The sequence below is a fragment of the Phalacrocorax carbo genome, chromosome 6 (assembly GCF_963921805.1).
Source record: "Phalacrocorax carbo chromosome 6, bPhaCar2.1, whole genome shotgun sequence".
Taxonomy (NCBI): Eukaryota; Metazoa; Chordata; class Aves; order Suliformes; family Phalacrocoracidae; genus Phalacrocorax; species Phalacrocorax carbo.
The window spans coordinates 21,619,414-21,633,910 of record NC_087518.1 but is presented as its reverse complement, the minus strand read 5'-3'; the positions used below and the strand labels follow the sequence as shown (position 1 = coordinate 21,633,910).

The 14,497-nt window shown below is 38.4% G+C and overlaps 1 protein-coding gene across 1 annotated transcript in view; it reads right to left on the bottom strand.

The window, feature by feature from the left end:
* Positions 1-14,497, bottom strand: part of IARS1 (isoleucyl-tRNA synthetase 1) — a 113,582-nt gene that overhangs the window by 16,895 nt on the left and 82,190 nt on the right. The window contains exons 21-28 of the mRNA XM_064454231.1: positions 13,444-13,535; positions 12,991-13,068; positions 12,394-12,515; positions 9,144-9,246; positions 8,840-8,923; positions 2,677-2,851; positions 1,823-1,930; positions 1,431-1,531 (exon numbers count right to left, since the gene is read on the bottom strand). Of these exons, the coding sequence (XP_064310301.1) occupies positions 1,431-1,531; positions 1,823-1,930; positions 2,677-2,851; positions 8,840-8,923; positions 9,144-9,246; positions 12,394-12,515; positions 12,991-13,068; positions 13,444-13,535 (863 nt within the window). The remainder of the gene's footprint in view (positions 1-1,430; positions 1,532-1,822; positions 1,931-2,676; positions 2,852-8,839; positions 8,924-9,143; positions 9,247-12,393; positions 12,516-12,990; positions 13,069-13,443; positions 13,536-14,497) is intronic.

Sequence of the window (14,497 nt, the reverse complement as noted above, 5' to 3'; positions counted from 1 at the left end):
TTAATGCCAGTAACAGTTACTGTGGATCTGGAATCTGTGGTTTTTAATATGTGTACACTTTTATAACAGGAGTGGGAATGAAAGAATGACAGAATAAATGCACATTAGCATCATGTTTATTATTAGGCAAGATTAAGTATTTTGAAATCCATTGAAGTGAAAAGAAATTATGGCCTTATACCCCTACAGAAGTAAATTTAAATCATCCAGTAACTTATGAGACTTTTCTTTTCATTACCTCATTCCTTCCTGGTTTTATTTTATACAGATATAAATCTGTATAGGTTTTATATCTCTATACCTATCTGTATATATACACACACACAAACACACATAAAGTTATAAAGTTATATATAGAAATAAAGTTATATATACATAAAATTATATAATTTTTAAATATATATTAAAACTATTTTGGTACAAATTTGTCATTTTTCAGTCTTACACTGAAAATTCATGTGGTCTTAACTGTACAGATATCTCTTCCTAAAAACATGTCCCATGAAAATTTTCTCTACACATCATTTAGAGCTTCCACAAGATTTCTTTAGGTGTAAGTCTAAAAAAGATACAAATTCTAGTGCATTGCCACCAAGTTAGTCAAGAAGGAAAACCCTACATATATCATAGAACAGCATGTTACACATTTGCAATGCGTATGTCCATGACGGGACAAGAGATAATTTAGTTTTGTGGAGTTTTTTTTTACTTGCAGGTTCTGAAACCTTTAGAATTCTTTTTACCAATTTAAATATTACTTAATGTCCCCTGCAGATTAAATGCTTTTTCGACTAATCACCTCCATGGTGACTATGCCTTCTTGGCACAAAATGGAGATGAGTACAGCTCATTCTGGATTAGTATTGTAGAGAGAAGGAAGTTATATTGGTTCAAGGTGCTTTAACCTAAGTTCAGACAGCATCATTTGTATACATGATGAGAACAATTTAGAGCAAAATCATTAATGTATGTATACAAATTGGTGCTTGAAATGCCTCCTGCAATTTGCCAAGACATGAGTTTCTTTTAGTAGTCCTGGGCTCATATGTCTTGGCTCTGACCATCCCAGCTGAGGGGACATAATACTTGTCAGGATGCAGGCAGGCCTGAGAGCTGCTTAACCAGGACTGAAGAACTGCTACATGGCTGAAGACAGAAAACAAGGGGGCTCAGTAAAACCGGATAAATTAGTTAATTCACTACGAATGATGTATAGCAAGCTCATTGTTCAACTCTAACTACTTAGTAACATGGAAATTCAAAATGAAAATAATTATTTGTAATCATTTATGTCTGATCAGAAAGCTATATTAGGAGTAAAAGATACAGAGCTTCATATTTAATTAAAAAAGTCAGTTTCTGCTGCATATTGCCCAAAGATTACTTAAAAGTAAAATAAAATGTCTTGGTCCAAACCATTGCTTCCTAACCTTTTTGCGAAGCTTCTGGATGCGATTAATCACTTCCCGGGCAACTCCTTCATCCACCATGGACTGGTCTGGGGTAACATCTAGCAGAACTAAAACCTGAGGTGATACACAGAAGACAGTCGAATAGGTAAAAAACTTGAAAGAAGCTAGTATTAACTCACTCAGAGGTTCAGGTATGTTTTTATAGAGCTCCCCACTTACAAAATACCTTGTTGAAGAGAGTACTTTAACATCTCCAAAATTCAGAAGACAGGCCTCTGAAATTTACTTAACTAACTGAACTAACAAAACCATCCCAGCTTTCACCTCACCTTTTTCATATTAGTTCTAGAGGAACTCTTTTTTAATTATTTTTAATTAAGGAAAAAGAAATAACCAGTAAAATACCTGAGCATCAGAATGTGCCTCAAACTGGGCAGATCCTCCTGCAATCTGATCAAAGGTATACATGAGACGAAGATCTTCCCCGTGGAGTTCATGTCCTTCTACAACAATGGTGCCTGCAGAATTGGCAGATGACAAGAATCTCTTACAATCAGAGTGAAAAAAAATTTCAAAAAGCTTAAGACAAGTATCAATATTCTAATACCTGAAACGCAATATATTTACAATATGTTGAAACAGCAACTAAGCACTAGTAAGAAACACTGAATTATCCCACATTCAGATTCTTCATACAAGCACTTTGCCAGGCAGCAGGACTCACTCAAACGCAGACGCTTCAGCAACTGTTGTGTACCATTTGAATGAAACAGAATAAACTTAAAAATAACCTGTACACTCAACTAAATCAAAACTTACATTCAAGCAGTTAACTGAACAGAGACAGCTGGAAACTTCACACCCACCAGTAAATCCAGAATTGAAGCAATGCTTTTAAACTATTGCACGTATACTCAGTTCAAATTTGATTCAGTCTTACGGAACAGTTTACTCTCTATTTCATTTTGGCCTTACAATAGCATTTAAACAGGAGAACAGCATAAGATTAGTATACATGGCAACTTCTAATCTACTCTCAGCAATATAATAAAAACAACCTTCCTCCTATTCTCATTAAACTGGGAAGTAAGCCTTAAGTTTCCCTAAGCCCACAGAAGGATACTGCATCTGTTCTCCTGCAAATGCCTGATTAACATACACAAATCAAAAGCAATTGCTTAATTGTTTTCTGATGGGCTAAAGGATTTAGGATCTTTCTTCTGGTCAATGTTGCCATCATTCAGTGGTTTGTACCACTACATACCTGTCTCCTGGAATTCCTCCAGCTGCTCACTCTTCAGCTCTTTGATTGCAGACATGACAGGCTTAAATGCACCTTTCAAACGCTTCCCAAGCACCATGTGATCAGGTTCTGCTCTCAGCCGGACTCCGTATTTATCTTTATTAGTAGATAATGTCACTTGACGTACATTAAGCTCCTATATAAATACACCAAGAGAAAAAAATGAAGCTAAAGAACAGACATCTCTGACAACTGTGGAAAGGGGACAAAACCAGGGGCCACAGTACTAGCTAAGTCATAAGTTTCAAGGTGCAAATTTTTTATATGGTTATCTCTAAGAACTAAGTAATTTGCCAACACTGCAAGAGCAAATAAACCCAACCAATGCTGAAACTACCCTTCAGCAGAAGATCCTATCCTCCTCTTCAGCACTGAGGTAGACATTTCTCTGTTATTAATAGACACCAGTCAGCGCTGAACTTAAACCTGCCTCAATATAGTGCTTTGGCTTCCTGGGCTGCATCAAAAGAAGCGTGGCCAGCAGGTTGAGGGAGGTGATTCTGCCCCTCTAACTCCGATTTGGTGAGACCCAGCCTGGAGTCCTGTGTCCAGCTCTGGAGCCCTCAGCACAAGAAGGACATGGAACTGTTGGAGCGGGTCCAGGGGAGGGTCACAAAAATGATCCAAGGGATGGAGCACCTCTCCTATGAAGAAAGTCTGAGAGAGTTGGGGTTGTTCAGCCTGGAGAAGAGAAGGCTCTGAGGGAGACGTTATTGTGGCCTTCCAGTACTTAAAGGGGGACTATAGGAAGGATGGGGCAATCTCTTTAGCAAGGCCTATTGTGACAGCACAAGGGGTCATGGTTTTAAACTAAAGGAGGATAGATGTAGACTGGATATAAGGAAAAAAATTTTTACGTTGAGGGTGGTGAAACACTGGAACAGGTTGCCCAGAGAGGTTGTGGAGGCCCCATCCCTAGAAACATTCAAGGTCAGGTTGGACGGGGCTCTGAGCAACTTGATGTAGTTGAAGATGTGCCTGCTCACTGCAGGGGGTTTGGACTAAATGGCCTTTAAAGGTCCCTTCCAACCCAAATCATTCTATGATTCTACAACTTCAAATATTTCTTAATTTCATCTTCTCAATAAATCAAAATTAGCTCCTTAAGACATCTTTCAAGTCTCAAGCACAGAAACTGATGCAACAAGTCCTTCCCATCGCCAGTAGGGAGACCTCTACATTCAGGCATTCATATGTACAAGGGCCTTTAGTGGTGGCATGTGCCTGACATGATCAGATTGACTGGTAACCCAAACTGCCCAGTTCTCAGAACAGGAAAAAGTAAAATGCCAGTGCTGTACTTCAGCTGGGCTGGGCTCTCTAAGTGAACATCATAAAAAGGAAAAGCATTATTGATTATGTAATACTGTAAGAAACAAAATACCGAAGGACCACACACTGCCACAGTTCATGTGTCAGTTAATGCAGCCCATTCACGGACTCAGTCTACTATACTAATTAACACGTTAACATTATGAAATACTAGTAGTCCTTAGATTTGGTGAAGGAGAAGTCAATTTTCTCTGTTTTATTATAGCCATAACATGGGGGTGGTGGTGGTTGAAGGGTATATAAAGGTTGGATGCAAGCAAGATTCTGATTGTGGTTAGAGTAAAATTTACTCAGATGAAACCGTTCACTGGAAATAGTTAGGAAGAAAAGTCCTGAACTAGGCTTGTAAAAGGCCTCAAATACTAATGCATAAAATGCAACTGTGTTCAGTTGCTAAAAGCCTTCTGAATTTATTTCACTTTGTGAGCTTGGCCATTTTTGCATGACAACTCTATACTCTGGACAGTTCTAATATTAAAATCCATTTATTTATATGATTTGCTATGTTATGATAACAGAGTCAGACTACAGATCAAAGACTGCAGCTACTTCTGAGAAAGTGATGAATGAAAGTTTTGAACAATTGACAAGTGTATTCTTCAAATTCTTTTGTCAGCAGCTACATGAAATCAAATGTTATAATTTTTCTTACAGGCTACCTCTGGCACCTGCAAATTTACTAGAAACACACTTCTGACAATAACTAAAGGTTCTACAGCTCTGAATATGTAGGAGGTTGGTGAACAAAGCTGTAAATACAGCCCAAGTAATACTACCCACTTTGCCTGTATTCATTGACCGCTATAGCTCTGAACCATCAAGCAAACAACTAGATTGCTATGCAATACAATAAAACACCTATTAAGCTCCAGCATCAGCTTGTTGATTTTTAAGATATATAATAAAAATAGGGCAATATACAGGGTTTTGTATTTGTGCTTGCATAAAGATATTTTAGTTCATTGAAACTCATCTCCTCCAAGCCATACCTTAACTTTGTTTGTGGTAGCAAATGTATATAAATTAAAGCATAGTCCTGTACACTCCAATTATGTAATAGTTTATAAAACTGTTAGGTTCCTTTGTTACCTTTTACTAACTGTAGAAGTTGACAGCAGATTTTGTCAGCTATCGTTTTGGAAATAATTTGTGTAAGCAAACCTCATCTCCCTTAAAATTGGATTCTGTAAAATCCACAAATCCAGCTGTCAGATCAAGAAAATGTGATAGACACCAACCTAAATCTCAAAATTCTGCTATTGAAAAGATCCAGGTATTGAAATGATTAATAATAATAGCAATTCTGAAGTGAAGCATCATAACTGCCAATTCTAAGAGGAATAATCAATAAGCTAATGTGACAGAAAAGCCTTACAATCCCACTTGCAAGTCAATTAAGATTTTTTAATTAAAATTCCTTTAGTGCACAATTCTTACGAATTTAAGTGCCACAGTAGCTAAAAGCAAGAAGCATACAACACTGATCTAGAAGTCTTGTGTATTGAGGCATGACTCCCTTAGCCAGTGCTCTTAAGTTGCCCCCAGCAGAAGTTTTAGAAGCCTTCCTTAGATATATATTTAGGCTTGGGAAAAGATGGTATTGCTGGAGTAACACATAAGTAGAAGTTTAAGAGGTCCTCCACTGCTTCAGTCATCTCTTGAATTCTTTGACTTGAATGACTGCTGTCACCAAGACAAGTGAGGTGAATTGGTCTCGCTTGGGTAGATGCAGATTTTCATTCCCTTTGTCAAGGCAAAACAGCTGATCTTGACAATGACAACTTAAACTAAGAAAGTTCCATCACATTTTAAGCATGTGACGAGATTTTCTGTTACAGAGCCCTCTGAAGATACCTTATTGAAAGGAAGAAAGAATCCTTAACCTACCAAGGACAGGGGTATGATATGGGGCATGATATTTCTGGATAGAGAGGAAAAAAGTAAAATTCCTTAGATACTGTATTGCCAGTGGTTATTATAATAGCAAAAGACCTTATCTCACTTATCTTGGAAGACCCATTTCACTGGCTATAGAGAATGCAAAATGTTAAAAACTCTTACGGAAGAAAAAATGCCATGAAATGTAAAGCATCATAACCTTATGCTTCATGTACTACCAGCATGCCTTAGTACACCCATTGGAACTGACTCTGTCATGAATGTATATAAATTGATCTGGAAAGTGACAGACTGACAAATGAAAGATTCCCAGAAGGTCAAAGGTCAATTATTAGTAGAAATACATTTTCTTCAATAATCCAGAGGCCATTAAACAGAAACACAAACTAAAGACAGATTGCTGAACCCACCAGCCCTATATCAGCTCTAAGTAGTACAAAGGTCCTAAGGTGATACAACATGGTAAGAATTTCCTGAAGACAGAAATGAGACAAAGTTCCTCTGCAATGTCAGATTCAAAGCTTCAGCGCTGTGGATAGAGCTGAAGGAAAGGAACTGCTCTGAAATGTGGAGAATCCCTGCATTCCTCACCCAGTTAGTGTACTTGGACATATAGAAGCCCTACATTAATATGACAGTAGCTTTGGAAGTACGCTGGAGGTGAAAGGGGACAAAGAATTAAGTTGTAACAGTCGTTACAACAGACTGTTGTAACAGGACATCAGAATTCAGAGGATAATGAAAAGTACACCCTACAGCTCACCTTTCCAGATGTGAAGGTATCACAGGAGGGAAGTCTTTTATAAGCTGTGCAGATCTACAACTACATTGCTGCTCAAACTTTTTTCTTCTGGTTTTCACTCATTTAAACAGAGATTGTTTCAAATGAGTAAATTTCAGAGGGCAAAACACAAAGGCTATGCTTGTGGTTCACAGGCATTCAGAAACAGTATTAAGATTTCTGCGTGAGATCTCTTGCAATAGTAAAGGAAGTCAATACTTTGCGGGGTTATTAATTTTTATATTACATTGTACTTAACTTCTCCAACAAGGACCTTGCGTTGAGGCTAGAACACCTTCCTCAAAAACCTTTTTATCAGGAGGTCTTGAATGGGAAGGATCATCTGAACAACTACATAGGTGATTTTGTCTTGCAAGACTACTCCTTCAGTTCTCACCCAAGAGAAAAGCTGGTGTGTATTCTGCCTCGTTGAATTAAGAGTCACACATAAATACAACAATGTTACATAAGGGAAGGATGCAAGTAAAAATCCAGACAGATTAATACACAGAAATTGTTGTCATGAAGTAATCCCCAATTTATATTCAAGTCTAATGCATGCATTCTGCCCAGTATCAATACCACATCAGTTCCTTTAGAATTCTGCTGTCTTAGCGAAGAGCTGCTCTTCAAATGCAATTCTTTCCTCCCCAAAACATATACAGTTACAAAGATGAAGTCACGGCATATCTCCCAGGCAACACAATGGAACATCTGGGTGAAAACGGATCATCCATCCCAACAAGAGACTACCGCAGCAAGAGCAAATTAAGACTGTTCAGAAAGAACGGCATTGCTTAACCAGTCTTCCTTTTTACCTCACTGCCTTCCAGAGTGGGTCTGAAAGGCCTCCAGTCTTACACCAGAGATGTTATTACTTTTAAGTCCCTGTTCAGCAAAGCAATTGCAAAGCCCTATGGCTGCTAACACTGAGAAATTACACATACCATAGCTCATGATATCGAACACATGATCACAACAGATTTAAGTAGTAAGAACCACTGGTTTGCAAGATGTTTTGAAGGTCCCAACACCTGGAAAAAAGTTCAAAGGCATACTGGCACAGTAGCATTTATTATTCTTTTTGAACCGAAACATCATGGCTCATCGAAATTCGTCACTGTAGCTGAAACACTCTTCCTTCTCACAATTCCCTCTTACTGTTTGATTTCTCTTGTACATCACAGATGTGAAAGAAGATGCATATAAAGTCTATTTGTAATGAAATGTAATTGAACATAAAGACTAAAAAAAGCCCTCTCTACAGTCTTTTAAGCAATCAAAAAGTAATAGGCTTTGTGCCTTCACTACAACTTCTGAAATGCAGCACTGAAGTTCAAAATATTTACTTATAGTATAAACATATAAGTAAGTGAAGTTTATAAACAAACTTTTTCATTTCACTTCTTAAAATACTACGGATTTTTAACATGACTGACTAAGATCAGAAAGTGCAGACAGTTTCTGGAGGTTACACTCAAAAACCCAAGAAGGGTTACTTTTCTTTTGAATGACAGGGCTTTTATCCAAAGATTTAGAAGTAGAGCAGGCTGCATTTCTCTAAAGGACATTAAGAGAGTATTGCAGTGGCATACAGGAGCAGATGAGTGTAAAAATTGTACAGACCATCTTATTTTGCATTTTGTATCCTAAAGAACATTCTGCAAAAAATCTTGACTGGTGCCCTATTCTCCATGGAACTCCTCTCCCACAACCATTCCACTCACTGTCAAACTGTTTATAATGCCCTTTAACTGACGGAGATCACAAGTTTTGCAGCCCATCGTGTAGTTGAATATTGTCTTATTTTCATTCAGAAAATGTTTTTTCCATTCACTGATCAAGAAAAAGAGCATTTCATTAAAGAAGTCTGAGTTGGTCAGTTTCAGCAACTGTTTCTCAATACTACAACTGACTGCCTAAGCAGCATCACCCATTTACCTTCATTTTTGTACACAGTACCCAGTGATATCCCCTTTCATTACAGTTCTCTTTTAAAGTAGTTTTACCTAGCAAGTTAGTTTTATCATCAACATGGAAGGTTAGGGTTTTGTTTGTTTAGGTAACTGACATACACAATCAAGTTAAGCAGAATATTCATTATGTTCTTACCTCAAGTATGTACTTCTCTAAAGATCTGACATTTTCCAGAGCCTCTGGATCCTGATGGATAACAACTACTTCCTTCAAAGGATACTGAGAAGAAGGGGGGGGGGGGGGGGAAAGAACATAAACTTTTATCCTTCCAACTGAAAATAAAGAACTTCAGAAATAATTATCATTTTGAAGTATTTTATTGTTGAATTCTGTTTTCTATTCTAAACTTAACTATTCCATTTTCCGAGGTTTATCCCAAAGTTACAAAGCTATTGTATATTCCCACGGTATTGATAAGAGGTGTTAAAAGAGTTCTAACCTTTACTGGAATGGTTTTTCTGTCTCTGATTACTCGTCCAAGCTCAATAACAGACTGCAAACAAGAAATGGCACTTTCAATTTTTTTGTCGATGAGATCCTCCCTAGATTAAAAAGGAAACATTTTATTGCTTCATTTTTATTGTATCTGTTTGAGCAGATTGAAAACATTTTACCCCCTTCCCTGAAATTTCCTGCTAGAGACTCAGTTATGCCCTCACTGGGGCAATTTGAAAAATGAACAAACAGGTTTTTCTTCTCTCTTTGTTTGGAAGAAGATGAGGAAATAACTTGCTAAAAACAAAGACCAGCTATTTTTATATCATCTTTTTGTTAGCACCTCTTGCAAGGTGGAGATGAGGGACTGAGTCATACTACCTACTTTAGTAATATCCAATAACAAGGAAGATTGAAATTAATAAGATCATAAGAAGATGCAAAAAGATATTATAAATAGGATACTTATAATAACAATGAAATACTTTAATGCGAACAATTAACTGGATCTGAATTTATAATCTTTTCCAGGAACTCTAGATATTTTAGCTTGATGTTTTAGTCAGTCTTGTCATCTTTCCTGGCTTCATCATTTTAACACTCTTTCATTTTGAGGCAAGGCAGGGTTGGGGGGAGTTCCTTTGGGGGAGTCTTTTTTTTTTTGGTGGGGGGCGGGGGTGTTCAGTTGTTTGGGTTTTTTTGAGCAAGCTGAAATTCACATCTTGTTTCAAATGTACCAGCAGCCAACAGTTATGAAAATATGGTTTTCTTGATTTCTTAGTAGCTGCATAAATTGAGCGGCTTCTTTAATCTGCACAAGTGTCATATCAAGACCAGTGGTACTGGGTCAAAAGACAGCTGTGAATAAAGTGAACAATGTTACTTGCTATAATATAAGCAGCAAAATTACTGGGATGAAAACCATGCATCCAACAAGGACTTTCCAGAGAAACAGAACTACAAAAATGAAACTTATGACTGAAATATCCCCGTCTTCTCCACCAGGATTTTAAGATGTTACTACCTGTTTTGTAGCTTTTGTTATTCCAAAACCTAGTCTTTTCATGATGGTCCTCCAAAAACTTGGAAACATGTAAATTGTGAGACAGAAAATAATGCTCCCAGAAAGATCCATATCATAAGTGGCAGTATTTCAATATTACTCGCCATTACTTAACAGCATTGTGGAGTCACAAAATATAGTCATCTTCATAGACTGCATACAGTACATCTACAAAATTTGATGCAACCAATCTATTCAGGCACTAAGCAACCAAGTAGAACCTCAGTGGGGTTTGTAGCACAGGCATTGAGTCAAGTTCAGATGTGAAAGTCGCAAGGTCCATTAGCTTAACCTGTACATACCCGTCATATTGTTAAAGTACTATTTTCTGTAACTGCATGAAAAAAATGTCTCTTATTAACTGGAAATATTGTCCTTATGCAGTCATCAGAAATATATTAAAAGAAAAATGCAATTATGTGCTTAGCAACTCAAGGTGAAACTCTAAAGCTTCAACAATAATTTAGTTCTGAAAACACATCTTTTTATGTGACAAAGGGAACAACTGATATATGGGGATACAGTAAATTACACAAACTAGTAGCAGAAAAAAATCCAAAGTACAAGACAAAGAGGAAAGCCACGCAAGCCACTCAAATGCATCATATGTTCACATGATGCAGCAGCAAGTCAGTTAGCACTAACAGGAATAAAAAGTGACTAAGCCACTTCTAAATGCTCGTGCTAAGCCCATGCCTAAATAGAGTTCTTGCAAATAGCTCACTACCCTTCCACTACTCAGTTCTACAGGAGCTCAAAACCATTTCTGATAGCTAATTGATGACTCTTCAATCCTTTGATTACATATTCTTTACAGCACTTTCCCAGGGAACAGAAAATCAGCACCATCATTACGTCAGCCACAAACTCCTTGTTGCAGTAACTCTCGCTATCAAAGCTATCAGAAAGAACATACACCTTCCTCAATGCATATAGTATCCATAAAAGAAACACTGTTACTAGAAGGTTTAAATTTTTAAACTGGCACGTTAAGTATCAAGGCAAGCTCCCTTGTCCTTGAGGGTTTTCAAACTGAGCTGCAATGCAAAAGGAAAGTGGGTTTCTCTTACATTCAGTGACTAACAGCAGACTGCAATGCAGGAACTAACTTAATCCACTAACACAGAGCCAGGACACTAACAACCAACCAATTACTGTAATACTAGTGTCTCCCTTGGCTGGGTTTAAAAACCCAAACCAAACAAAACCTCAAAAATCCCCAACCCAACCCAAAACAACTTCAGTTACCAAATTCCTGGGTTGACACATTGGATAACCCAGAGCACATGTCCAGTACAACTATCATGGACCCAAACATTTTTGACACACATTGGCACTTCCAAAAACCTCACCCATCAGCATCGAAAGAAACGACCTGCCTGGAAAGCGCTCTCTCATATGAAGTATCCTCTTACAAGGAAGCGGCAATCTTTGGACAATGGTCTAAATTCTTGATCTGAAGCCAAAAGAACTCACTCTGCTGGCTCCGTATGTGGTCCACAAAAAAAGGCAATTCCAAACCACATGGGATCTGGCATCAGCATTCACTAAGAAAGGCCTAGAGATAGGGGGATGCAAATGTAGGACCCACAAGAAAGTTTTATAATCCTTTTGGGCCTTTCAGAGGTAGGCATTCTAGCTTCTAGTCAGCTCACATTTTGACGAGTATAAAGGATATTCCTTGCACACCACAAGGAGGAAACATCATGAGCCGGGAACATGCATTCCTCCTAATTGTTTTCCTTCCTATCTACAATCCCTTAACCTAGCACAAGTCTGCCTAAATGTGGTGGGAAAATTCCCATGGAGAGTGGGGTGAGCTTACATTGAGAGTGGGGTATGAAGTGTACTGCTAGTGAAATGTTCTCCTACAGCAAAGAGACTAGCATTAATCAGAGCTTAATCGAACTGGAAACATTTTTTGCTTATGGAAAAAAAACACATTAACTATCATCCTAAGATTCTTCCTGAGGCAAAGTAGTATTCACATTATTAAGGCAGCTTGTTTTCTTGTTATGCAAAAGAGTTTTGAACACAAATAAGTGAAGGAGCACTGTTCCATGAAAAGAACCCCACCCCACCCCCCAAAACAAACTAACCAACCAAAATAAAGCAACAAAAAACCCCAACCCAAACCTGAAACAAAGCCCACACCAAAACCCCATTTTGCTACATAACAATTCTCTCTTACCTCACTTGGGGAAGCATGAGGTAGTGGATGCTTTCAGTATTCTTCTCCTGAACTGAGGCTGGATCAATAAGTGTCTTCAGATTCTGGTACATCAGCTCAGTGATAAATGGAGTATATGGTGCCTGTAACATTGCATTCAATCACCATAATTTCTTTCTTGTTTGTACATTATGAATCAGTAACACTTAAGAATTGCATACGGACAGTTCAGCAAAAACAATGTTTACAGGGTGTCTTCAATGCAGAACTGTGATGCTGTTCAAAATGCTGACTGTAATAAATGATGAAATTGCTACTACTTATTCACCTCCTTCCTGATATTTACATGTTACTTTTGGGCACCAGATTAGAAATTGTAATATCTCCCTATCAGTCAGGTGATGCTTGCCTTCTTTATAGTACTGTGGGGCACATAACCAAATAAAAGGGGGAGGTGGAAGATGAACTGTGCTACACAGAGCAGTAGCACTATGTTTTTTCTCCCCATGTGTTCAGACTCTGTAACCCTAGTTTCTACGGACAAATTAGATAAAAAGATGCATGCTTTTAACTACACTAAAAATGTCAAAGAGTTATAGTGGGCTGTAATTCCCTTACCATAAGTCTGCACATGGAGAACAAAACACTAAACAAGGTTTCCAAGGCCATAATGCAGTCTTCAGTCCCATTCTCACCCTATTTGAAGGATTCACCAAGAAAAAAAACAACAAACAAACAAACTGCAATTTTAGGATCAGTAAGCACACTTCAATAAATTGCAAAGATTTCCCATGTTAATGCAATAAATTCGTTTTCCAAACTATTAGTTTTGTTTAATCCCATCCAGCAAGTGAAACAGAATTACTTAGCATTTTGCTTGCCTGATTTTTCTCATAAAGCAAAGAGGAGGAAAAAATGTTAACTTCTCATTTCCACTGTCAAGTACAAACCAATATAATTTAAAATGCGGCATAAAAATTTTGTGTAACACCATAAGGCTGCTATGCATGAAATTAACATAGCCTACTATGATTTTGTTTAGAGTACAACGTTGCAGAAATAGATACCTACCTTTAGTCTTCTGCGATTCATTCTAACATACCAGTTGGTCAGAATATCAACAAACTTCACTAATCGAGGGACTACAGTGTACAGCCTGTAAGCTAGAAGTTAAAATGTTTACTGTAGTTAATATTTGCCCTCTGCATCAAGCTCCTCACTTTAACACCAGAGCTACAAATGATAATGTGTTTAACATAAAACTTGAGCAAAAGCACATATATTAAGATCAAAATAGTGATTAGACATAGTATTATGTTAAAAACGTATTTTGAACTTGCACATCATCAGTTCTCATGCTTCAAGACAAACACCACCAAACTGCTTCCCTAATCCTACACAAACATGCATTATGGAAGCCTTATGCTTTTATTTGACTCAAAGAGGATCAGAGAATGGTAGGGGTTGGAAGGGGCCTCGGGAGATCATCTTGTCCAACCTCTCCCTGCTTGAGCAGGGACACCTAGAGCGGGGGGGGGGGGGGGGGGCAGCGGGCAGGGGCACAGGACCGTGTCCAGGTGGGTTTTGCTTGTTTCCAGGGAAGGAGAATCCATGATCTCTCTGGATGGCCTGTTCCACTGCTCCTTCACCCTCACAGTAAAGAAGATTTTCCTCATACTCAGGTGGAACCTCCTGTGTTCCAACTTGTGCTCATTGCCCCTTGTCCTGTCATTGGGTACCACTGAAAAGAGTCTGGCCTCATCCTCTTGACACCCACCTTTTAGATATCTATAAGTATTGATAAGATCCCCCCTCTGTCTTCTCCAGGCTAGACAAACCCAGGTCTCTCAGCCTTTCCTCATAAGAGAGATGCTCCCATCCCCGGATCATCCTCATAGCTCTCTGCTGGTCTCTCTCCAGTACTTCCCAGTCTTTCTAGAACTGGGGAGCCCAGAGCTGAACACAGTACTCCAGATGTGGCCTCACGAGGGTGGAGTAGAAGGGGAGGATCACCTCCCTCGACCTGCTGGCCACACTCCTTTTTATGCATCCCAGGATACCGTTGGCCTTCTTGGCCACAAGGGCACAGTGCTGGCTCAGGGTGACTTTGCTGTCCACCAGCACT